Source organism: Penicillium pulvis (assembly GCF_028828015.1).
Source record: "Penicillium pulvis strain IBT 33274 chromosome Unknown contig_3_segment0_segment0, whole genome shotgun sequence".
NCBI classification, from domain to species: Eukaryota; Fungi; Ascomycota; class Eurotiomycetes; order Eurotiales; family Aspergillaceae; genus Penicillium; species Penicillium pulvis.
This window is the reverse complement of record NW_026643077.1, coordinates 1,092,855-1,115,909: the sequence shown is the minus strand read 5'-3', so window position 1 is coordinate 1,115,909 and position 23,055 is coordinate 1,092,855. Positions and strand designations below refer to the sequence as shown.

General features: G+C 47.5%; 4 protein-coding genes across 4 annotated transcripts; 2 read left to right on the top strand and 2 right to left on the bottom strand.

Annotated features, from left to right (window-relative positions):
• Window positions 1-4,407: 4,407 nt before the first annotated feature.
• Window positions 4,408-5,043, bottom strand: N7503_006528 (uncharacterized protein; the record flags this gene model as incomplete). Its single annotated transcript, XM_057066075.1, has 3 exons — window positions 4,408-4,707; window positions 4,837-4,933; window positions 4,979-5,043. The coding sequence occupies 3 exons, from the start codon at window positions 5,041-5,043 to the stop codon at window positions 4,408-4,410; spliced, it is 462 nt and encodes a 153-aa protein (XP_056921544.1).
• Window positions 5,044-6,616: 1,573 nt separating this feature from the next.
• N7503_006527 (ankyrin repeat domain-containing protein) lies at window positions 6,617-7,940 on the top strand (the record flags this gene model as incomplete). The annotated part of the gene is made up of 2 exons (XM_057066074.1): window positions 6,617-6,619; window positions 6,672-7,940. 2 exons carry the CDS (start codon window positions 6,617-6,619, stop codon window positions 7,938-7,940), a joined length of 1,272 nt encoding a protein of 423 aa, XP_056921543.1.
• A 10,486-nt stretch (window positions 7,941-18,426) lies between these two features.
• On the top strand, window positions 18,427-18,657 carry N7503_006526 (uncharacterized protein; the record flags this gene model as incomplete). Its single annotated transcript, XM_057066073.1, has 1 exon — window positions 18,427-18,657. One exon carries the CDS (start codon window positions 18,427-18,429, stop codon window positions 18,655-18,657), a length of 231 nt encoding a protein of 76 aa, XP_056921542.1.
• A 584-nt stretch (window positions 18,658-19,241) lies between these two features.
• On the bottom strand, window positions 19,242-19,754 carry N7503_006525 (uncharacterized protein; the record flags this gene model as incomplete). Its single annotated transcript, XM_057066072.1, has 1 exon — window positions 19,242-19,754. One exon carries the CDS (start codon window positions 19,752-19,754, stop codon window positions 19,242-19,244), a length of 513 nt encoding a protein of 170 aa, XP_056921541.1.
• Between the last annotated feature and the right edge of the window lie 3,301 nt (window positions 19,755-23,055).

Below are 23,055 nucleotides of genomic sequence, written 5' to 3'. Positions count from 1 at the left end.
TGGACGTACCATTAGAGTAAAAGATAAATTGTTTTCACCAATTTATCAAGAATTCAAAATAACCATTTCCATGATAAACTATGTAATCCTAATACTCAAAAATACAGAAGAATACTACATAAATAATGCAAGTCACGGGGTGACTAATTTTCGCTGCCAAGAAAGGCCCATGGACGGGCGTAGTGGGCGTTGGGCGTTAGGCCCTACCCCCTAGGCCCGTCTATGGGCAGGCCCGCTATGGGCATTGCCCGCTTATATAATGTCCATGGGCATAGCCCACGCGCCCGTCCATGGGCGATGTCGCAGTCTAGTTCTGGCCTCTGGAATTATATTAAATATCCAATGTTTATTTCTGAACTGCTTGGTTTATGTTTCAAAGCAGAGAGAAAAAGAAATATTCAAGTTTCGAGAAGAGAATCCGGTACTACAGTACTCATTCTATCATAACTCCCAGATACACGATTTTAAGTCTAGCGAGATCTCAATTGGAGAGCGGATGTGGAGACTAAGGCTTTCTAATAATGGCGAGACTTCATCGGTTTTCATTGGCAAAGAGGATGATAATCATGATTATTCGTCCCCATTCCAACGCTTTCTTGCTGATGCGGAAAAAGGGAGGTAAAGCAAAAGCAAGTTTGCCTTACGGTACAGGCGAATTAGAATCATTTTGACTGCTGCTCTCTATGTTATTTCTTTCTATTTCCCCCCTTTCCGCATTATTCTAACAACAATTGTGTTCCTTTGTCTTTCTCAAGCTCTGTTATGAGCAAACCGGAGCCTGATATAGATAGTCAAAGTCATGCCCTGCTTTAAGCTCTTTCCTATTCGGTACTCTTGGATGAGAGAGGCTAGATGTATAAAGTTTAGATGTAAACTCCTGAAATAACAGTACTAGTCATCATTCTCCTTGTGCAAGAAAAACCATGACCGTGTAGCTGGCTTGGAATGAGTTTCACTTGGGCCTTTCATCGAAATACATAACCTTGGTTCCTTTGATATAAGTATTCACTTTCGAATGACAGCATAAGTTGCGGGCTCGTATTTCGCTCCGTACTATACATCAAGACTGTTCAAAACAGAGATGATCGACAGCCTAGCCAAATTTGGCCAAGGTAGTTTCACTATTGATAGCCTATTATCTTGGCGGTGAGGCTTGAATTGGGTTCTCGTTCTCTATGCAAAACACGGAAGCCGATTTCGAATATTGCCGTAAACATCAAAATAGCTCGAGCAGTATCTTGGTAAGATGAATCGGGCAAGTCTTGGCTGTCACGAAAAGTCCGTCTCGTAGAGCACCTGGGGCATCTTTTCGTACTGTTCACGAGTCATTTCCAGCACGCAGTGTCGCAGCGGGCCCTCGTAGGTTAGTAATTTTGTTAGTGGGCTGGCTTGAAGGCGCTTCCCCAAGTGTTCAATATCCTATGTTCAGCAGTTGAAGCACATCTACCATATGCAGCACGAACTTCCCGTATGTCATTCATACTCTTCACCACAAAGCGGGAATATTAACTATGATGACGTAGGTACTGTGTATATTCTGGATTTCAACGCCTTTTCCTCCATCGTCACATAAACCTCTTGGTTTAATGGACCACCTTTCACAGACAAATGCTTCATATCGCGCGCAAGTGATGGATCTGGCAACATTGACATCACAGGGGACCAGCTCATAATACATTCATAGAAGAACGATCTCGGTCCCAACCCACCTAAACACACCCTGATGACGACTGGCCAACGGCCAGCTTTTCCTAGCTTGATATCGTCCTGCCAAAGTCAGTTCTTCTCGCTGATACGGTGTTCGGGAATGATACCTCGGAAAGGCCCTTAGCGCGTCGACGTCGTCGCCGCCCCGTTCTGAGGAAGGATTTCTCCAACGCCAGGGCTCAATTCTCCGCATCCTCGCCCTTTACACAGATAATAAGCCAATCCCCAGCGTAGAAGTGTGCGTATGGGGAATCCGCATCACGCCCGTAGAGAATCTGTTCCGGAAGATCACATTCCACCAACGCTCGAGTACTTCTCAGCAGCTCACAAAATCTACTCGTATCAGGTACGAACTTCATAAAACTGTTGTGAGCGTGCTCCTCGATTTGATCCTGTACCAACTACTAGTCCAGAGCTTTCAGGCCTTGCTTTGTCAGAAATTGACAAAGTCCATCAAGGAAAGGCCAGGCAGACAGTACAGTCAGAAAAGGGCCAGCGGTTTCAGCTTAATTCTTGTTCCACAAATAATTAATATTCAAGACTGAGCTGACTGGCGGACCCCCCTGTATATGTATGACAGTGTCGGCCGTCACATGATATTATATCGGTTCCGCGAGATGCAGTATGCACTAGTACTAGAATAAACCAATGAGGCCATTGCACAATACTTGAGATGTGTATTCCTATATATATCTGATAGCAAAATAAAGGGGCTCTTTCGAGCTGATTCAGCAGTTGATGCCTTGGGAATCAGGTAGCGGTGGATGTTGAATGAAACAAATACGCTAGTAAGAATCCTCTCCACTTTTACCGACATATTAGCCCCTGAGTATCAGTCATGTTATGATTGCCACCTGGCGAACCATTAGGGCAAACTTGACTCAGCCCACCACGACGCCACTGCCAAAGAATAAGGAACACTAGTAAAATAATACTTGAAATTATACCCCAGGGATCAGAACTTTGATTGAATGCGTAGCTCGTGGAGGATACTATACAGTATTTGATTGAACATTCCGGGACGGAATGCAGGAAATGGACTACTAATCATAGGGCCCAAATTCTAGGAGCGCCACAACGCGTCATAGGAAATATTACTTTTGTCCAATTTAGATCAAGTTGTTTTGAATTGCAGCAATTCAGAACAACAAACACAAACAGGCCAACACCGGGTCAGGTGCTGGAACCGGTAACGGACCCAGAATGTATGCCAGAGCCGAGCCAGAAACGGGACCACTATTTGTATGCTCCTAACAGTCGAGAATGCTAAGCAGAAAGCGCAAATTAAAAAGTATCGTGCTTCACCTCCGCCAGAGATCTACAAAATACTGGTCAAGCAATCCGTTGAACCCCTCCGATGAAGCCGTTCGTTGAAGCAGCTGTCTTCTACACACCAGACTCCCAGCAATGATAACGTAAAGTGAAGCACTGGACATCGGTCACACCGGTGACCTTAAGTAAGATATAATGAATAGAATGCTAGTGGGTACTTCCGCGGTGGTCGGTTATTGTTCACCACAACCGTTCTTTCCCGAAGGCGAGGTAAATCGATAAATCCATGCGGGTCTCGGTGGGCCACCGGTTGGACGACAAGGCGACGAACTAAACTCTCCACCGCGTTGCTTCAACGCTAGAAGCGGCCACCGCTGTCATTTTTGAGGGCGCATTTATGGTTAGATTATCTACAATGAGACCTCCGTCAAGTAACTGAAATGAATTTAGAGGAACAGAATATGAGGAGTGGTGAGGTACGAGCCGTGAAGAGAGGGTGGTGAAGAGAGGGTGGTGAGGTACGAGCCGTGAAGAGAGGGTAGTGAAGAGAGGATGGTGAAGAGAGGGTGGTGAAGAGAGGGTGGTGAAGAGAGGGTGGTGAAGAGAGGGTGGTGAAGAGAGAGTGGTGAAGAGAGGGTGGTGAAGAGAGGGTGGTGAAGAGGGTTCTTCAACTTTCTTGTGGAGAGCTAGCCTTTTACTCGCTGTTAGTTCACGCAGGCTTCAACGGTCAATGCGATGGCCGCTTCCTAGCCCAGACAAAAGGGCGAAGAACTAGTGCCCGTGAGCCAAGATCTATGACCGACCGGTGGCCTTTGCTATGAAATGGGCATTTCTTTGTGCCAGAGCAGTCCCACCGATATTTTCGGTGACCACATCAGATTTTGAAGGGGTAGAGAAGGCGCCCTATATATATGGCCTGAATATTAATGCTTCACGGACAGCAAGCGAACCAGCATGGCAGACTGCCGCCCCAATCCGACCGAGCAGAACGCGGCCTACAGTTCCCCCTCCCCCCCGCCGGTAAGTCTGTCCCGTGACCGCGGAATCTTCCGCTGACTCATTATCGTCCTCTCTCCCATAGGCTGCTCTGAGCGACACACGAGCCCCGGCCACGGATCATTTCGAACCAGCTCTGGAGACATAGAGGTTGGTCTTAAGAGCCGGCTAGCAGTTAACTTGGATCGCCAGATTTAATCGCCAATGTACTGCTACTAGTTTCCGCTCAGAAAGCATTGGCCGCATGGCCACCGCCGATGGCAAATTTAATACTACAGAAAAAGAAATACCATATAACAGTAGAATTCTCCGTATCCATTGGTCGTACATTCGAATTTAATTACTCTCTGTTAGACCATGGGTGCTTCAAATCCGCCCTCCCCGTGCACTAGCGCCTGCGGTCTTATCCGCGGTCAGTTTCTACTCAGTCCATCAGTCTCCCGAGTGAGAGTCATTGGCTACTCGACAGTCGTAATGAACGGCGTTGGGGGCCCAATGGCTGGGATTAAGCGGAAGGACCCAAACGCCCAGCCAATCGGGCAGATCGGCGTGGACGTTGGCATGGCGTTCAAGCCGGCCCATTAGAGCAGAGATGTCGAAGATCGAGTACGATTTTTGTGCGTTCGCACTAGTCGCAACCATCGCTGCCATCCCTACAATAGGAAACCAGACGGTAGCGCTTGGAGCTATGACTAGAATGAACTGCTTCCGACGTCGTAGACCTCTGACTGGCTAGATATTCTAAGAAAATGGTTTTGCCAAGAACGAATTGTTCTCTTGTTCGGATTAGTGCAAGGAAATTTGGGTGGATGAGTGCTGACAATCGAAAGGAAATCGCAGCTCAGTATCGAATATTCCTACCGAGTCCGATGCCAGTCGCCGGCAACGAGGATCTCCTGGATCCACGCAAGTAACGCGGCCCGGTTCGAGCAAATTTTCCGGGATATCGCCGACCAGGCTAAAACCCTAGGGTGTAAGGATCCCACAGTCAACATATTCCAACCCGTTGAAGGCTGGCTCCAGGATGCGAAGAGAGGAAAGTGGTTGCTGATTCTTGACAACCTCCATAATGGCGGGTTTCTTTGACTCCCCTGTCACAACCTTTAGTTGATCTAAAACGCGGGAGCTGGCCCTCAGTATTCGCAGACGACAGTAGCTGACGGTAAACGGTGGATGGCAAGCCTAGATAGCAGATTGCCCCTAGTATCGTACAAAGACCACTCCACGTCAAAGCGGCTCGTGCCGCTGGTAGATGTTTCCGTGCGACAAAACAGTCGAGTGCCAGGTGGACACTTTTGCTGCAGTGCGGTGTTGACAGGATTAATACGCTGCAGTGTAGCAAGCCGTAGAACATCTGTTGCAGTCTCCAGTATACGTGCTTCTCGAGGGTCAGGGGTATGCTTAAACGGATTCTAAACATAGCCGATGTGTAAGCCCTGATTCATTTTCAAATGTATATGACGTCGTGGACGAGCCTTAACATGTCCGGCAAAGTCACGTCTACTAGATTTTACAACGGAAGCCCACGGGCTGTCAAAAAAACATTTCAGTCCGAGCATACACAGGATTCTGATTAGTCGGGGACCATTCCGTGTACTCGGGCGTAAATCCTTTCCCTCGGAGAGAAGAAAAAAGGGCCTTGGTGAGATGGGCTTCTTCAAAAAAAGCGAAACAAGGATTCCGGAGTACGACGACTCAAACACCAACGACTCAGAACCAATGCTATCAGCGATTTCTTTGCACAGGATCTCCTCGTCAATGGGATTCGAAGGACGGACTGTACAGACATCGATGATAGTTGGATGGGGTCCACGTAGACAGCGGGTTTGAACACCGGCGATTTTTTCCGCTTTTTGTAGAGCACTTTCCACTGGAATTTCCACCACGGCGGTCCTTTGCCCGGCTTGATTTAGGACACCGCTTCGGATTGTGTACATGTTGAAGCCTGAATATTACAGTCAGGTTCTACAGTCGGGTCTTGGTCTTGAGGGAGAAAAGGAGGTAGCATCCTCACAGTAGCAAGGCGGTTCTTCAGTAAATAAAGGGTGAAGAGATGGAGAAATGCAAGTGTCGAACTCAACAGTGTAGAACTGGTCATCGGCCATTGCGGTGGAACAGGCATTTATAGTCCTTCTCACCGGTTGCTTGAATGCATCACGGGAAGATACAATCCGCGCCAGCCGGATGACGGGCTAATTATTCACCTTTTACGGAAGATAATGGCCCCTGGGAAACCATCCTGAGCTCCCAGAGCCTGAGTGACGGCCTCTGGGAACCTGTCACGACACCCCAGGAATGCTCTTGCAGGGCCCGGAATCAACCACCGTGATCCAGGAACTGCACTGTTCATCCCAGGGGCCCGCATTTTGCTAGTTTGCTTCATGTATATCCTTGACCGCTGCAGGAGCCGATCCCAGGATCATGACGGAGACTTTGAGCCGCAAGCCGGCGAAATTCGGACGTCTCCCGTGGCTTTGCCCCTTTCTTGGATATCTCTTGTAAGCCGAGAACAGCGCAAAGATATAAAGATGTTGTAGCGGTCTCGTTCCAGGCACTTTGCCATGCACTATCTACCATCCTTCGTCCAGGCACTCCAACTGACACAACTCCCACTCTTAAAAAACAACGAAGAAGTTCCAATATGGTACGTCGCGCTCTATCAAACCTTTCACCTTTGGCCGCTAACATCAACCCAGTCTACAGATATGGCTCTTCGCACCCGTTTCTCAAGAACCCTTTTCCAAAGAGACGTCGAGGGATTTCTCGATGTGTTGAAACTCATGAATTCACGGATAGGTTTACCGGACACTCTAGGCCGAACAATGCTATGGTACGCTGTCAAGGTGCGCGACCATGAGAAAGTGAAGTTTTTCGTCGACTGTGGCGCAGATCCTGCTGCCGCAGACTCGGAGAATGTAACCCCTCTTCATGTCGCTTTGATGCAAGGCAAATCCATCGATGAAACCATAGCGAGAATGTTGCTGCGTGCCCAGCCGACGATTTCGATATCCGAAATCCTCCAGCATGGCCAGAGTGTGGACCAATTATTTCTGGACCACTCCAGTGGTCCGGACAACGCCAAAGCCATGAGGTTCCTTTTGGAGTTAGGTGCGGATGTCAACGCGCTCAACTCGGAATGCGAAACGCCGTTGATGTGTGCAGTGCGTTTCGGTCACCTCCCAATCATCAAACTCTTGCTTGAGCAAGAAAATGTCGATCTTTACGCGAAAAATCGGTATGGACACACGGCGTTGCATATTGCCACCGTTGATGACCAGCTGGGAGCCCTCAATCTGTTGCTATCCAGCGAACGGCTTGACGTGAATTGCCTGGACCGCTGCGGCAACTCTGCCTTCTGGCTGTCTGTGGAACTTGGGCGTGACAGTATCAGCGAGCGGTTTCTCCGTGATAGCAGATTAGACGTGAATTTCATGGGTGGCTTTTTTCGACCAGAATGGCGAACCACGGCTCTCTATAATGCTTGTTTCCGCGGGAATATCCGAATTGTTTCTTGCCTACTTGCGGCGACACATGTGCCCAGAGTGGATCCAAACATCCAAGGAGATGGCCGAAAGAACCCTCTTGGTATTGCTGCATTTCAAGGCGCCCACGAGTTGGTCAAAATGCTACTCGGTGCCGATAGGATTCGGATCAACGCAGTTAACGAGAATGAAGACGATCCCCTGTGGCTTGCGATTCAGACGCATTGCCGGTCGATAGTGGCCCTATTTCTGGACGACAGCCGACTTGATATCAATTGCCAGAACAACCGGCTTGGGGATACGTACCTCATTGCTGCCGCTCGTGAGGGCAATACTTCCCTGGTAAAGAGGCTGCTTGGTATCAGGGGTGCACGACTTGATGCAAGAAACAAGCAGAATGAAAGTGCGTTGGAGGTCGCGTGTCAACTGCACCACCGGGGCGTCATGCAGATTTTGGTCGAAGCAGGAGCGGCAAATAAATGAGTAGGTCAAAGGATACGTTTATGGTGGATTGAGCGTGGTGTTTGGGGGCATTCTGGACGTAGTCCACGAGATCAAGTACCTTCCACGGAATCTATTGGAGCACTGTCGCGATTTGCGTATTTCCGTTCTGCTTTTCGCCATTCAGCTAGTGTCCCAGTTTTAGTGCACGGTTCATCAAAAAGCTTGATATAGTGTATAGAGCGTTATGAAAGTTGAATTCTCACTACTTTGTCCAACCGACTAAATCAAAGGCGGTCTCTCAAAGCCAAATATACCGTACCATTAGATGGTGTGCATATCACCACCTGTTGCTGATTTTGTGTACTTAGAGCGAAGGCGGATCCAATTGGTATTGAGTAGCTTTAATCTTTTCCTTCGTTGCCCTGGTAAGTGACACCAAACAGACGGGATCTCAGGATGCAACAGGTCGCTCCGAGTTCCTTGCTTCTGGGGCCTTGGAAACTGCACGAGATATATACAGGTCGGCGTTAGGCCAATTTCTTACTGATGTAATCTCCATGCTGGTAATTCGGTAGCCGTTCCCTGCTCCCTTATTGTCCATTGGTCGTCTCGACCCACCTACTCCGGGAGCGCTCAGGGAGCGTTCGACCGAGCAGGAGTGAGGTGCCTTCTGGTCTGGGGGCTTGCTGGGTTCTTGCAGCTGCACGTGACTTGGTCCTTATTTCTCCGCTTTGCACTTTGGTTGGTTCTCAGTTAACCCGCTCGCTGGGCTAGCGTCCCCATAAAGTGCTGTTTTGCAGGGGTCCGTAACATGAGGGTGAGGACTCTTCTGATGACAAGGATTTAAATGATCCTGTCACGGTCATTGAGGATGAGTATATGATGGAAAGCCAGCGGGTTGCCCCTCTTCCTTCTTTACCTACTGTAGTAGTTCCTACTATGTCAGTTTCAATGGGCAAAAGACGACAGCGTAGTGTCTCGGTTGATTCTGATGATGAGACAAGTCCCCAGCTTCCTTGTTATGAGGATGATAGTGGCACTTAGAGGCGCGCTAGGCTACGGGGTACACGGAAGCGAACTAAACCAGATGATGATCAATGGACGTACCATTAGTGTAAAAAATAAATTGTTTCAGCAATTCATCAAGAATTCAAAATAACCATTTCCATGATAAACTATGTAATCCTAATACTCAAAAATACAGAAGAATACTACATAAATAATGCAAGTCACGGGGTGACTAATTTTCGCTGCCAAGAAAGGCCCATAGACGGGCGTAGTGGGCGTTGGGCGTTGGGCCCTACCCCCTAGGCCCGTCCATGGGCAGGCCCGCTATGGGCATTGCCCGCTTACATAATGTCCATGGGCATAGCCCACGCGCCCGTCCATGGGCGATGTCGCAGTCTAGGCTACTCCTTTTTCAGGCCTTGAGAGGCGGTCATCGGCATCAAACTCATACTTCCCCGAGATGGACGCGGATGAAATTAGTTTACCTTTTCTTCTCATCTATCATTTGTTGATCTCTTAGTGTTGTGATGAGTAATAACTTAAAACGCTTATTGTGTCCCTTTAAATTGAACAACATTTCTTTAAAAGTCATATAGTGCCATAAGACGATGTAAAATTGGCTCAAGCGTCCAGCTCGTGGCTTGAGGGTACCTTCAATCAGGAAGTTCAACAAACCAAGGTAAATAGGTACATACGAAAGGAACTTCTTGTGTGCTTACGTGCCATTAGGTCATTGGACATCACTGCCAAGCCAAAGTTACACGATATTGCTGTTTTAACGATCTGAAGTACTGTCGTCCATCAACAAAATCAAAACTCGTTACTGTATTGTACTTTATTCCTAGTAACACAATGTTAGTTGCCGACGAGCCTCGTGCAGGGATAGAGGACCAACGTTGTCTCTTTGAAGTCTCTAGGAACGAAGTGTGCTTACTCTACTGCGATACAACTACTGAGAAGGACACGTTTTCTATGGACTGTTTTGCAAATATTTCCAGTGTCGACTTCCATGGAATTCCATTGATTTCCCTTACATTTTGAGTTAATTTACTAGCACTATTCAATACCATTCAAGCAGCATTTTACAGTGGCCCTCAACTTACTGCGGCCAGCCCAATTAATGATCTGCGCTAAGGTCTTGGCAACGGGGCCAGAACAGAGTAATTGAGTGTGTATCGGTCAAGCCGATTTCGAGAATGATTGTAATGGAGTATTGCGGGCCTCAGAAAGTTTCCTAATGAAAGCGACCGCCTCAGAAATGTGGAAATCTCATATCAGACGACCGCTCTTTTCTTAAGGTTGGTACAATCGACACATTTGGCGTGGGTCTAGGTGGGTCGCCGATTGTTCCCGCTAGGCAAGGAACGCGACTCTCTACCGGGTTGTCTCATTGCTGGAGGCGACCGAGGGAAACATTGAGTGCATGGCTTGATGACGATTCAATTATTTACATGATCACCGTAAAACAAACCGATGAGAATTTTACTTCATGGGAGTGGAAAGGAAATGTAACAATGGGATGAAGGCCCTTCAAATTGTTGGATGAATGACTGGACTTCCTGTCGTGGCCGCTTGGCACTCAGGCGGTTGAGTGCAGCAATGACCATCCCGCATGAACGAGCGAGGCACCAATTTCATGGGTGTGGACTTAGCGGGGACTTGCTCTCCGAATTCTGATGCTGAGGCCGATGGTTGACCTCTTCTATGCCAGGTTCTTTCTGACTATTGTTTCAGCACGACTTCGAAGATTTTTCTGGCGAGCCTGCCAGACCATAAAGAGCAGAGATGCTGCCCCATCGAGTACCATCCCATCATGGACTACCCAAGTGATCCAGCATCGGTAGGCCAGGCGGAAGAACAAGGAGTAGCATTCAAATCTGACTTGAAAGTCACTACATTCGCCCGTTCCCCGGGCACTGGTGTATTGTCAATGATATGGAAGTAAAATACGATCATTTAGACCTACCAAGTGATTAGGGCAAGAGGAGCACTAATGTCCGGCTTCATTTCATCACACGGATACCATATGGCACATATTACGAGATACAACGTAGGTGCCAGCTGATTACGGGCGCCGTTGCCTTGCCGGATTATGTTTCGTCCGAGCACCAAGCACTATTGAAGATTGTTGGTTCCCCTGTACAGTTATTCTCGAAATCGCCTTGACCAATGTGCACTGAGAAACTCTTTCCCAGCCCCACCGTCAAGACGTTAGGTAATGTAGCAACATACGGTACCGTACGCTGCCCATTTTATGGCGCCCTCAATTTAACGAGGACCGCTCAATGATAGCTCTGCGCTAAGGTCTTGGCGGTGGGGCTAGGAAAGAGTGCCTGAGTGTGTGCTGGTCAAGCCGATTTCGAGAACGTCTGCGCGCCAGCTATTCACATGAACGGTGGCACCGGTCGTGGACTACGCCTCCAATGTCTGGATGCACGCGTGCAAGGATAAAGCCATGGGGCCGATCAACCGAGTCCAAAGAGTAGGCGCGCAAGCCATTGTGAGAACATTTCTCACGGTCGCGACCAGTGTCGCAGAGTCGGAGGCCCACATAGTTCCTGTGCAACGTCGATTCTAGAAACGAGCCGTGAAAATGTGGATAGATATCCACACCTTGCCGGGAACCAATCCTCTCCGCCGGTGCATAGATCAGATCAGAAAGTTCAGGAGATACCACCGCTCGCCGTTATATCACGTAGCTGAAGTACTTAGGCACATCGACATAGAAATCCTGGAAACGATAAACCCTTTCACGCTAGCCCTATGGGTGGAACGCGTACAAACCGACATTGATGAGTAGCACGAGTCCCTAACCGAAGCGGGCGGGTGCATATAGGTCGCGGTTAGTAGCTCGGCACGGAACAAGCGGGTGGGGTTTGGAGTAGCCATCGAGAAGCGGCCACCTCGAAATCGAAAACTCAAACATAAAGCGCTATCCATCACCTTAGCTGCAAGAGCAGAGTAGAATCCATTCTCTACGGAATTGGTAGCTATGGCGCACGTGTTAGGCACGTTAGCGCGACTGAAAGACTACACGATCACACTACTCATAAGCAACAAAGTGGCGGTTCTCACGCTTAGAGACCCTCGACAATAATCTGGCTAGGAATTCGTCTATCGGATATACAGGTTGATTAAAAGGTTATAGAGAAACGGAAGCCATGTTAGATTCTGCTGGATTCCTACTAGGGAAGATAACAAACTGCTGGGCACGGCTAAAGTATAGGCTAGAGCCGCGACATAAGAAGACGCCCTCCTATAAGAAAGCGTTCTAAGGATAAAATCGACCACACTGAATCTCGCACGGTCTTAAGCAGTCCCCAGAAATACCCTACCAGCGGACGTCGGAAAGCACGCCAAACGAGTAGATACAGCACTTCTAGGGAAACACACGCGACTGCTTTATGATCGCTTATCATGGAAGGAAGCGACCGTGCTAGCCCAAGTCTGGACGGGTATGGCGAGACTAAATAGCTACCTCTATCGAATCAACGCGGTCGACACGGATCAGTGTGCGTGCGGACGAGCTAAGGAAACTATGGAGCACTTCCTCTTTCGATGTCGGAAGTGGACCACACACTGGACGGATATGCTATAGTGTACCGTGACACACCGAGGGAACCTATCTTTCTACCTAGGAGGGAAGTCGCCTTCCGATGATGAGAAATAGGCACCGAACTTAGAGGCAGTACGGGCCTCAATACGATTCGCCATCGCCACGGGCCGCCTCGAGGCCACTTAATCATACCGACGAACATAAATCACCCCCCTCTCTTTCTACCTAACTCACCAACCACCTCGTGCTACTCATAGTGGATGCGCTTCAACTGCCGAAGATAGGATGTTGAACACTTGGAGAAGCGCCGAGCATCCGTTGCGACACTGCATGCCGGGAATGACACACGCGGCAAGGCTCTATGTCTGGGCTGCAATTAGACACAGAACTGTATATATTATGACATGTGAAGTAGATTAGCGATAGTTGCCCTTTCGGCTCAGCCGCCGGGCGTTAATGAATTGTGTGTGTGTGTGTGTGTGTGTGTGTGTGTGTGTGTGTGTGTGTGTGTGTGTACTGACAGTACAGTAGTCTCCCGTTTTCGGCACGGCTCTCCGTGCAACAGAATCTTGGTATGCCTTATCAAAGTGTGCTTGTTTTGTATTGCACCAGTCCGAAATGGGTAATCACTAGTCTATTTTTGGTACAACATAGTCCTCCACTGCCCTCTATCTCCTCTCATCTATTCGTTGTGATTACGAGGCTGGTGCAGGTCAATAATCAAACCCGCACCATCGGAATTAGTTCCCGCATTGGCCATTTGAAGAACAAATTGATTTTTAATCAATTTGACCTTCTCGTTGTGTACATAGTCTCAGTCAATTCCTCTAGCACAATGAATAACGAATCCTCCTTTGACCAACAACACAAACTAGGGAAGCGGTCGCTTTCCGCTAGGACCTTTTGGGAATAGGCTTGTTCATCGTTTACCCAATTTCCACCAGTACTGTATTCGTATTGAATTAGGATACAGCGTAACAACACGCTAGAGCACGGACAATAGTCTACAGCGATCGCTCAACCGATCAACATACTTCAATCAATCATCTGACTCTATTGGACATGTTTAGTACTAGCCAGTACATCAATTCCTCATCCTGTCACATAGTAAACACGGCAAAATTCGAATAATAGTATTGTATCACAAATTCCCGGGTCAGACGTGCCCCCAAAAAGCCGTGTCAGCATCGCTGGAAACAGCAGGCGGTGGATGGCCAAATCCACCGGTTGAGGAAACTGAGGTAATGTGTGTCTGTGAGATGGATGATTATGTTGCTAAGATGCCAGGTGTTGTTGTAGTTGGTCGCGTTGCAGTTAACTCACCGTGTTTTGCCAGCCCCCCCTCCCTTACCGCTGATTGCGATTATCAGAAGCGGGCACATTATGCGCCTACTTCGCCTGTCGTGGTAGGTGAGTGGTGATTGGCCCTCAATACATCACATTGTGGGCCCAGAGGGTCTGTGTGGAATTGAACAGGTGTATTTAATAGTGTGCATGCCTCGACTTCAACATGCTTTTTATTAAATCCCACCCTTAAGTGCTTACTTTTTATTTTCGTCACACTCATACGCCTGCGTTATGTCATCATCAGTTCCTATTCATAATTCTGTTGTGCAAGTTTCTCATTCCACTTGGCGCCTTGGCTGCACAATCGAGTGCGAGCGGATTGTCGAGCCAGTTGACACATGCGCAGCTACCTGGAAAGACGGAGAATATTGGTATACTCTTCGGCTCGCAACATCTGAAAAACCCTCCGACTTTACGCCAGCAAATTCACACGAGGTCCGCTTGATACATGAAGGAGGCACCCTGTCGGCAGTATGGGCCATTGGGAATAATGCCTTCTGCAAAGTCCACCACTGCAGCTCTGATACTACTTCAGAGAGTGAAACTATCAAATTCGTTAAAAAAATGGCGCCTCAAGTACCTGTACCTGAGGTAGTCTATTCCTGGGTGGATGGAAATCGATCATTCTTGGTGTTGAAAAGAGTCCCGGGTATAACGCTGAGAGACGCTTGGGGGACTATGTCCGCTACCCAACAAGATTCCATCCTAGATGAGGTTGTTCATATTTGCGATATACTCGCTTCTATTAGTTCCGATCGACTCCAGAATGTATGTGGAGGTCCAGTATTGGAACCTTACCTTGCTCATTCGGAAAGGGATTCGTTGGAACCTTTAAGTGTGTGTGAGAGCAAGACATATTTCTTTAGGGAGGATCTTCATCCGAACCCGGAGATCGAAGAACGGTTCCATCTCTATCATCCTGATCTAGGGCCAGGAAACATACTTGTGTCCAATCAAAAGTTGTCGGCAATCATCGACTGGGAATGTGCTGGATTCTACCCACGTTTCTGGATCTCAACAAAACCTTCTGTCTCCCCGGGACTGAACTTTTATCCCTCAATTTCAGGCGTTGATGACATTGAATGGAGAAAGCGACTCAGGATAAAACTTGAAGAACGCGGTTACCCTAGATTTGCAGAATGGTTCATGGAATGGAGGAGATCAAAGTCTAGATAGTGGACAAAAACGATAATTGCTTTTGGCAAAAAAAATGTTGAGGATTTTTGCTGCCTCTGTTTGATATGGCCTGTTTGTTCTCTCGGGATATGTAGATCTATCTCTTCCCCTTCATTTCTAGCATTAATACATCATCATTTCCCATTAGCTTCCCTATAATAAGAGTATGATGAAGACCAGTATATGGCAGCTTTATTGCTATCTTATTTCCAGAAGGGGATAGACTGAGTAACAAAGCTGAGCGCGTAACGAACGGAAGTAGTCTTCTATGTTGTTTTCCTATCATTTCACCTTACACCTTGCTTATACCACCCGCGAACGAATACCTGAATGAATGACTGTTCGAGTGGTCCTGATAGATTTGACGTTAGTCTGGAGATAAATGCAACTATAAGACAACATACTCGTTGAGAAATGCGCCTTGTTCAAACAGCTTGGGGCAGCTCTGCTTGGCATTTTTCGCACTTCTCTGCCTTGGTCACATTGCCGAAGCCGCACTTGGGACAATTCATTGTTTATGTCGTGTATCGGATCTAAAAAGAAGAACGTCGAAGGTCAGCCTCGTATATATATCAGGATTTGGCTGAGTACTGACAGTGCTTTGTTTTGTTGTGTTGGGACTTTTTGTATCTTGTTACAATAGCACAATGAGGGCTTTCACCTTCTTTAAATAAGGCCTCTGGGTGCTTGGTATGCGCAGTATAATCACAGCTTAGCATGGACCTACCGCCTCTAGGAAAGGGAGATATGACACTGGTGGAGCCATAGACGCTGAGAAACAGGGGGACGATTGGATTTCAGGTGAGATTGTGACATATGGCTGCAGCACCTCCACGTCGTCTGTAGCCAATCAACAGTACGCATACAGCGCTGGCACCGTGGATCTAGGCCCACCTTGCCTTTGCAGCTGATGCTAACCAATGAGAGAAGCCTCAAAAAGCACAGACCTTGCAGCTCAATTTGGATATGACTTGAGGCTAGCCTTTTGGCCGCTAACGGGAATTCAAGTCGCATGCGATACGTCCAAAAGCTTTCATTTGTCCGTTACCTCACAGGAATGTGCGACTAGTCATAGCACTAGCACATGCCCCGGATCTGTAAATAGGAAGACACCACACGGATTGCGTCTTTGTCCGGCTCAATTACGTGCTAGATGCATTAGCGCATTGTGAGAAAAATAATTCGAACCAATCCTCTTAACGAATGGTTCTTTGAGACCCTATGGTTCGGTGTAATTCAGATAGCCCCGCTTCCACTACCCTCTTTTATTAGACCAATGTCACCACTTAAAACGGCTGATGCCTACCCAAGACACATGCATGCCTCCGAGCTGTACATTCTCAAAGTCCGATATAAGATCACGCCTTGTCCGAATGAACAGCAATATTAATACAGCGTTGAGCCTGAGGAGATGTTGCTTCTGGGATCCATGGAACCGTACGTCGTAAGTTGTATTGTGACGGAAGGTTGGTTATTGATTTCGAGAGAAACAAAGGGCTGTAATTGCAGGAATCAACTTGATCTTTTAAATAAATAACAGTGCGGAGATTGCTCCCTACATTGTAGCCATGGTTCTTTTCAGCATGAGTTTTACATCACAATAATATCTATTCTTACACCTTAAAACACGCATGGTAGAGCAATCGAATCAGAAGAATAGGGGCTGGAGTGAAATACGGAGGGGATCTACGGAACCACTAGTCTCGAATGGGAACACTCAATGAGTGTTACAAATTCGGACTTCGCCGAAATGCCTTCCAAGCTATACAGTGAGCGGTTCAGAACACAGGAGCTCTGAGCTCGAAGTCTGTGATTGTAAAGAAGGGACTACATGAGTGTATTTAAACGAAGACATTCATTACCATGCATCAGCAATTAGAAGCAATCGTATATATTAGCTTCAGATAGCTCGGAGGGATAGGAGCAACCGTGGGAGGAGCTCGGGAGATTGACAGAAGAATGAAGATATCCGGGAGATGGTGTCGGTCAAAGAAAGGATTAGAAGGAGATGATAAATTTCTCCAGCGTAAGTGATCTACCTGTGTCTTTGACACGTGACTACTGCAATCATTAAGGACTCATGTGGTCCGTGGATATGTTTGCACGTGATCTCAGTCTCGTCGTTTTGTGGGCCCAACTGCTGATCCACCAAGATCCGCATGAATTTATCAATTTACGCGGTTTCAGAAAAGAGCGGTTGTGGTGAACAATGACCGACCACACGGCGGCAGCGGGTTTGGGTCGTTTCTAACCCATTGAGCCTATCGACGGTCATGGTTTTCAATGCTTCCGCCAGGGGGAAGCGCACGTACGATCCTATTTTGTTTCTCCGATTGTGGGCACGTGCCAATGCCCTCCAAATAGGGTGGCCCCACGGTAGTGTATGTAGTCTCGCGATGGTGCGCTGCGCTCGGCGGAGACGAAGATGTGTGGGAAGTATGTAGGCTTCCACTTTTAACGTTGTTGTTGCTACCGTTCTGAATGCCGATAATACCCGGATTAACACGGTTCTCTGAACCTCTGAACTGTGTTTAGGTGGCGCAGGTGGGTTTTGTCCCGGAGCGGATCGTGCCAGACCGTCGATGCATAGTCTACGATGGGTGTGACGCATGCTTGATAGAGCTGTCGCATTTGCTCTGGGCGCAAATGCCGTAGTCCGGCTAAGGCGATCGTCGCCTTCGTGGCGCGTTTGATGGCCTGCTGAACGTGTTCCTTCCACCGAAGTCCCTGGTCAAACACCACTCCCAGCAGTTTTGCTGTTGGCGCTGGCGTGACATCGGCTCCATCGAAGGTGCAGCGCACACTAGCTAGGGGGCTACATACGACCCAAGGTCGTGAAAAGCCTCAGGAATAAATAAAATAATAAGCGCTAGTCCGAGTCGGAGGCATATTCAACAGATTATACATAAGATATCGGGGTTGGAATGTGTCAAAATGTGGCATGCCTAGGTAAGCTACCCTGACATAGAAGGCGGTGGTACAAGCGGTAAAAAGGGCTGTCTCAAACTCATCGAACGCCACTGTACCTCACAATATGTGCCATATGGTAGGTATCCGTATGATGAAATGTGTTGTAGTTCAAAGAAATTAGCACTATGCACCAGATATTTACAATAACGACAAAAGCTCGGAATTTCTCAGTATCCCTATCTCAACACATTTACCAACCGGGCTATTTATTTGCAGGGTTGTTCAGCCGTAGTTGCTTCCAGTCAGGGAACGGGATATCGGGGAGCTCTTTCCGGAAATTAGTTAATCCGTGAAAGGACCCAAGAGATCGGGCATTGAAACATCCCACCTTTACCCCTCTTAAGGTGGATGTCTTGAATTCGTTGCTCTGAACGACCAAAAAAAGGCAAGTCACTTTTACGTATGATTCTGATTTCGAGAAAACCTGTTGCTTATTGCAGTGCAGTAACCTAGGTGCTTTCCTAAGCCATGCCCTCCACAAAGTTCAACCCCGACGCGCAGCAGGAATTTGAAGATTTGGTATCATGGGTCAAGAGCGCTCAAATGGAACCTGAAAGAGGAAAGAAAAATCGCTTGGTCTGCGTTGATAAGGCGCGCGAGGAGAGAGTCCGTCCATTTCTGGTCAAACTGGGATACGCGAACGTACCGGTAAAATCGCTGTTCCCCTCAAGCGAATATCAGGTTCTAAATGGAAGATAGCATCTTGCTTCACTGCAGCGTATAAACGGAGACTCGTCTATCGATAAACCTGATGATCATCGCTCGGTCCTTCTTTTCCCTTTGTACATCGGGTCAACGTCTGAAGGCACCAGTCCCGGAAGCATTCAGGTTGCAGGCGAAGTCCTTGAGCCTGGCACCTATATTCGCCTCACGAAAACCCTGCAATTAAATGCACTCTTGGATTATTTGATAATCATTCTGCAATAGGCTGAAGGAGAGGACACAAGCGCATGTTTTCATTTGATATTGGATGTATAGATTTCAAGATTCCATCTCTTAGTTCTTACAGCGGTTTAAAAACGTTGACCTGCACAGTCTTTGTGTTTCGGCCTACTCTATCTGTATATTACACTAAGACACCGATAAATGGGGAGCTCAACGTGCTTTACAAAATGTAGAGCCAGATGATTTCATACGTTGCTTGAGCCAATCTAGGGAGTGTCCTTGAATCAAATTTCTGGTTCAGGTGTCGCATATGTAGTCAGAGCGGAATTTGAATCATTTTGCACCGCGGCTTCGCCCACTTCTGGATTTGGATATGTGCTGAACAACCTGCTGTTCTATTAATCTCCGACCTGCGCTAGCTCACCAAGCTCAGCGTTTTGGTATGTGCTGAACCACCCATCATTTGTTCCAGATGCTTCTATTGGCTGGCTAAATTCCGGATTTTGGTATGTGCTGAACCACCCATCATTTGTTCCAGATGCTTCTGCCGGCTGGCTATGCTCCGGGTTTTGGTATGTGCCGAACCACCCATCATTTATTCCAGATGCTTCTGCAGGCTGGCTATGCTCCGGATTTTGGTATGTGCTGAACCACCCATCATTTGTTCCAGATGCCTCTATCGGCTGGCTAAACTCCGGATTTTGGTATGTGCTGAACCACCCATCATTTGTTCCAGATGCTTCTGCCGGCTGGCTATGCTCCGGGTTTTGGTATGTGCTGAACCACCCATCATTTGTTCCAGATGCTTCTGCCAGCTGGCCATGCTCCGGGTTTTGGTATGTGCTGAACGATACGTCTTCCATCGTCGTGCTGTCACTGAGCGAAACCAGCTCATCTCTCTCGATGTTCATTGAGAAGGCTTGCCTAGGCACGTGATTTCCATCTGAAGATCAATAATTCGTTAATACCCAGTGCTCAGACCATAATACAAATGATACTAACGTTTATGCTTTGGATTATCTATGCAGTGCCTCTTCCTTTTTGGCATGTAATTTGGTTGATGCCTTCCTCGTTTCTTGCCACTTGGAAGCCGCTCAGAAATCCCACTTCGCAACATTTTAAGATGAGGCAGATCACATCCAAGATGTTCAAAAATATTCTTTAATCTGATTGCACGGCTATTAGTAGTGCTCCCTTACTTGCAATGGTAGAGGACTCACGGAACTGTTTTCTACAGGACTGTCTCCACGATTAAGGGAATCGGTGTAGCTAGTGACGAATTTGGATAGCCCTCCAGGCAGCTTAATATATTGGGACTCTTCGTAATGTATTGCTTTGCATCCTCTATAAAGCTTTCTGGTCGAACGGAATAGTTAGACAATCGAGCGTAGAAGTTAAGGCTCTTTCCAGCTTCTTAATGTTAATAAGTATCTTCCTTGGGTGGAAGGGACCTGCATACCAAGATACGGGATATCCCAGCTCCATAGTTTCCATTCTGTAGTCGATAATAGAGAAGTGGCCTGAGTGATCCATCTCGCCCCACGGTAAAGGGACTGAAGCCGACTAATATTAGCATTGGATTCAAGAATTCTCCTCAGTACTCGGTAAACATCATCTTTTGAGTTGATATGGGTAGTCTCCATAGTAACTAAGCAGGCTAAACAGAGTACGAGCTTTCGAAAGTTCGCGTTTATTTTTTCAGATACTTCAGGTACGTTGATATAACCCGAAAGTAGAGTTTCTATGGGTGTGCATGGCAAAACAGTTAAAGATGAACAAACTGGCACCAATGATGAATCGTTTGAAGAGGAGGAAATGGGCGCGGGCTCAGAAAGATGGGTAGCCCGTAAGAGTCTATGTTGCTTCGCTGGGAGAACTGGCAAGTTCAGTTTAAAGACGCTTATATTACCCCAGTGATAAGCAGCTCTCCCCAAGTTACGATTTTTCCATTCTAATGTTGTCGGCAAAGTGCCTATTAGGCCGACAAAATTCTTGAACAGTTGGAGTTGAGTTTGATTGTATTCACCGTTGGTTTTTCGAGAGCGTCGGTAGTGGTCCGCGAGTGGATCGCACACAACAATCTTAAAGCTAGTTTTTTCGCTTGATGTATTGTCTAAAGGATCGCAGTTCAACGATGTTGACTGTTGTTGATCGGCGCGGCGATCCGTTCCTGAACGAACTGGCGATTGATCGGTCTCAGATTCGTTTTCCGGGGTGATTCTAGTATCAGTGAATGTCCTACTACAAGTCTCACAGCGCACAGGTCGGAACCGTTGGTGGGCACTAGAGTGTCTCTTCTCCAAGTCAGAAACTCGTGCCTCGAGGTGCTTGACATAAGCAGCGTCATTGCCATCGAAAATAAATTGACGTTGAAGTAGCATATGAGCAGCCTTCTTCCTATCAGCGGGAGTGCAAAGTCGTAGATTGTAAGTTCAGATGATCGTTTATGGGGGCGGGGTAGCCGCTTGCCCCCGGCAGACAAACTGACAACTCCTGGATGATTACAGTAGTCACGTGCTACAGACACATTCTCTGAACACGTAATTACGGTCGAACAGCATGTACCAATGGTATGGGTCACGTCTGTGTACTTGTCTCGTATTCTCTAGTCTCCACCACAGAAGTTTTACCTCAGTTCCCTCAGACCACAGCCAATGATGATTCATCGATATTACTGAGTGGCTTTGTTGATCATTAGGCTTCGGCGAAACCCTATTTGGGTCCAAGGCCCCCTATCCGTGCGCTGTGGATGTGAAAAGCATGGATCAGCCCCACCGAGGGCGTTTCGTCCATGTTCAGAGCATCTGTCACCTGTGAAGATGATTGGCAGCGTGCATGCGGCTGAGTGCGTCGAATCTCATCAGTTGAAGAGGGGAACCCTGTCATTTACCAGGTCAGTGAGGTTCTTAAGCTATTGTGATCAATCAACCCTTGGTTGACGGAGCTCTCGTGACCAACGATACTGGGAAATATTTTTTCAAAGGTAGCTCTTCCTCTGAACCAGCGTAATGATACAATTCGATTCATCCGACAAATAACTAACACGGACAAGACATTTATGCACAGAACGTTAGTGAGTTGAGCGGGGAACCCTGTCAGTTGGGCTTGTGATAGATGCATTGGGCTCCAAAACATGGATGTGACAAACGATGCATGAGCGTAGTTCTATGTTTCCAAGAAACTTGGCCGCCTGGTATGGTGAAGTATGAGTGGCCCGCCGCAACACGGCGCGCAGCTATCAGGTCACCTTCATTGGTCCTCAAGGCCGGCGGCAACGGGGATAAACCCCGCGATGAACGCCAAAGGTGAGCTATTTGAGACTTGTTATTTGTCATGAGCGAACCACTTGGCCAAGCCCAACTCCGGGTCTTACATCACATATACCTGCAAGAACCTCAGGCGGGAGCGCCACCGAGTACTGGCTGCATAATGGAGGCTTGCTTTTGAAGCCACGTCATTATATGGAGCACAGAAGCATCTGCTCCTACCAGAAGTCAAACAGTGATGAGTGTTAGACTAGCCATGATGAGTCAGACATAGTAAAATGTATGTATAATATCAAACATGATAATAAAACTTTTAATCGGCTTCGCGGGTGCAGCAAGAGGGAGCAATGACAAAAAAGGGGTTTGGGTCAGACGCAAGAAGATAACCGCTCTCGGTAGTTATAACTAGAGAGAACTGACATCTGCTGACTCACCGGTGTGAACTGTGGTGGTCCATTTTCTGGCTTCCGCTCCGAGCCCAGAGCCGCTGTGGTGGTCTCATGTACTTTGCCGAACTTTGCCGAACTGTATCTTCCTGTTCCGCTCAGCCAGAGGGCTTTCAGAAGGGCGATTTTAGTTGTAATTCCAGCGTGAGACGTAAGAAACATAGTCGGCTCTCATGGAATAGACTGTACATTTGGAGGATGAGACTGAGCTGAGCTAAATCAGTGCAAACTATCTTATTGATTGAATAGAATGAAAAAGCCAAAGAAGGAAGGCTTAATTCCCGTGAAGGTTGCGATAGTCGAGATTAGGAATTGCCAAATCAACTAACTGAATTCATAATATAGACGAATGAAATTTCCATTGTATTCAACCTCTTGTCAGTGGTGAGTGGCCACTTCAAATGCCGAAAGGTGGCCAATAAGACCATGGTGTATTATAATCGTCTCAGTCATATCACCGCTCCTCCTCAGCAGCAACGCAATTTTCGCACTTGGGGTTT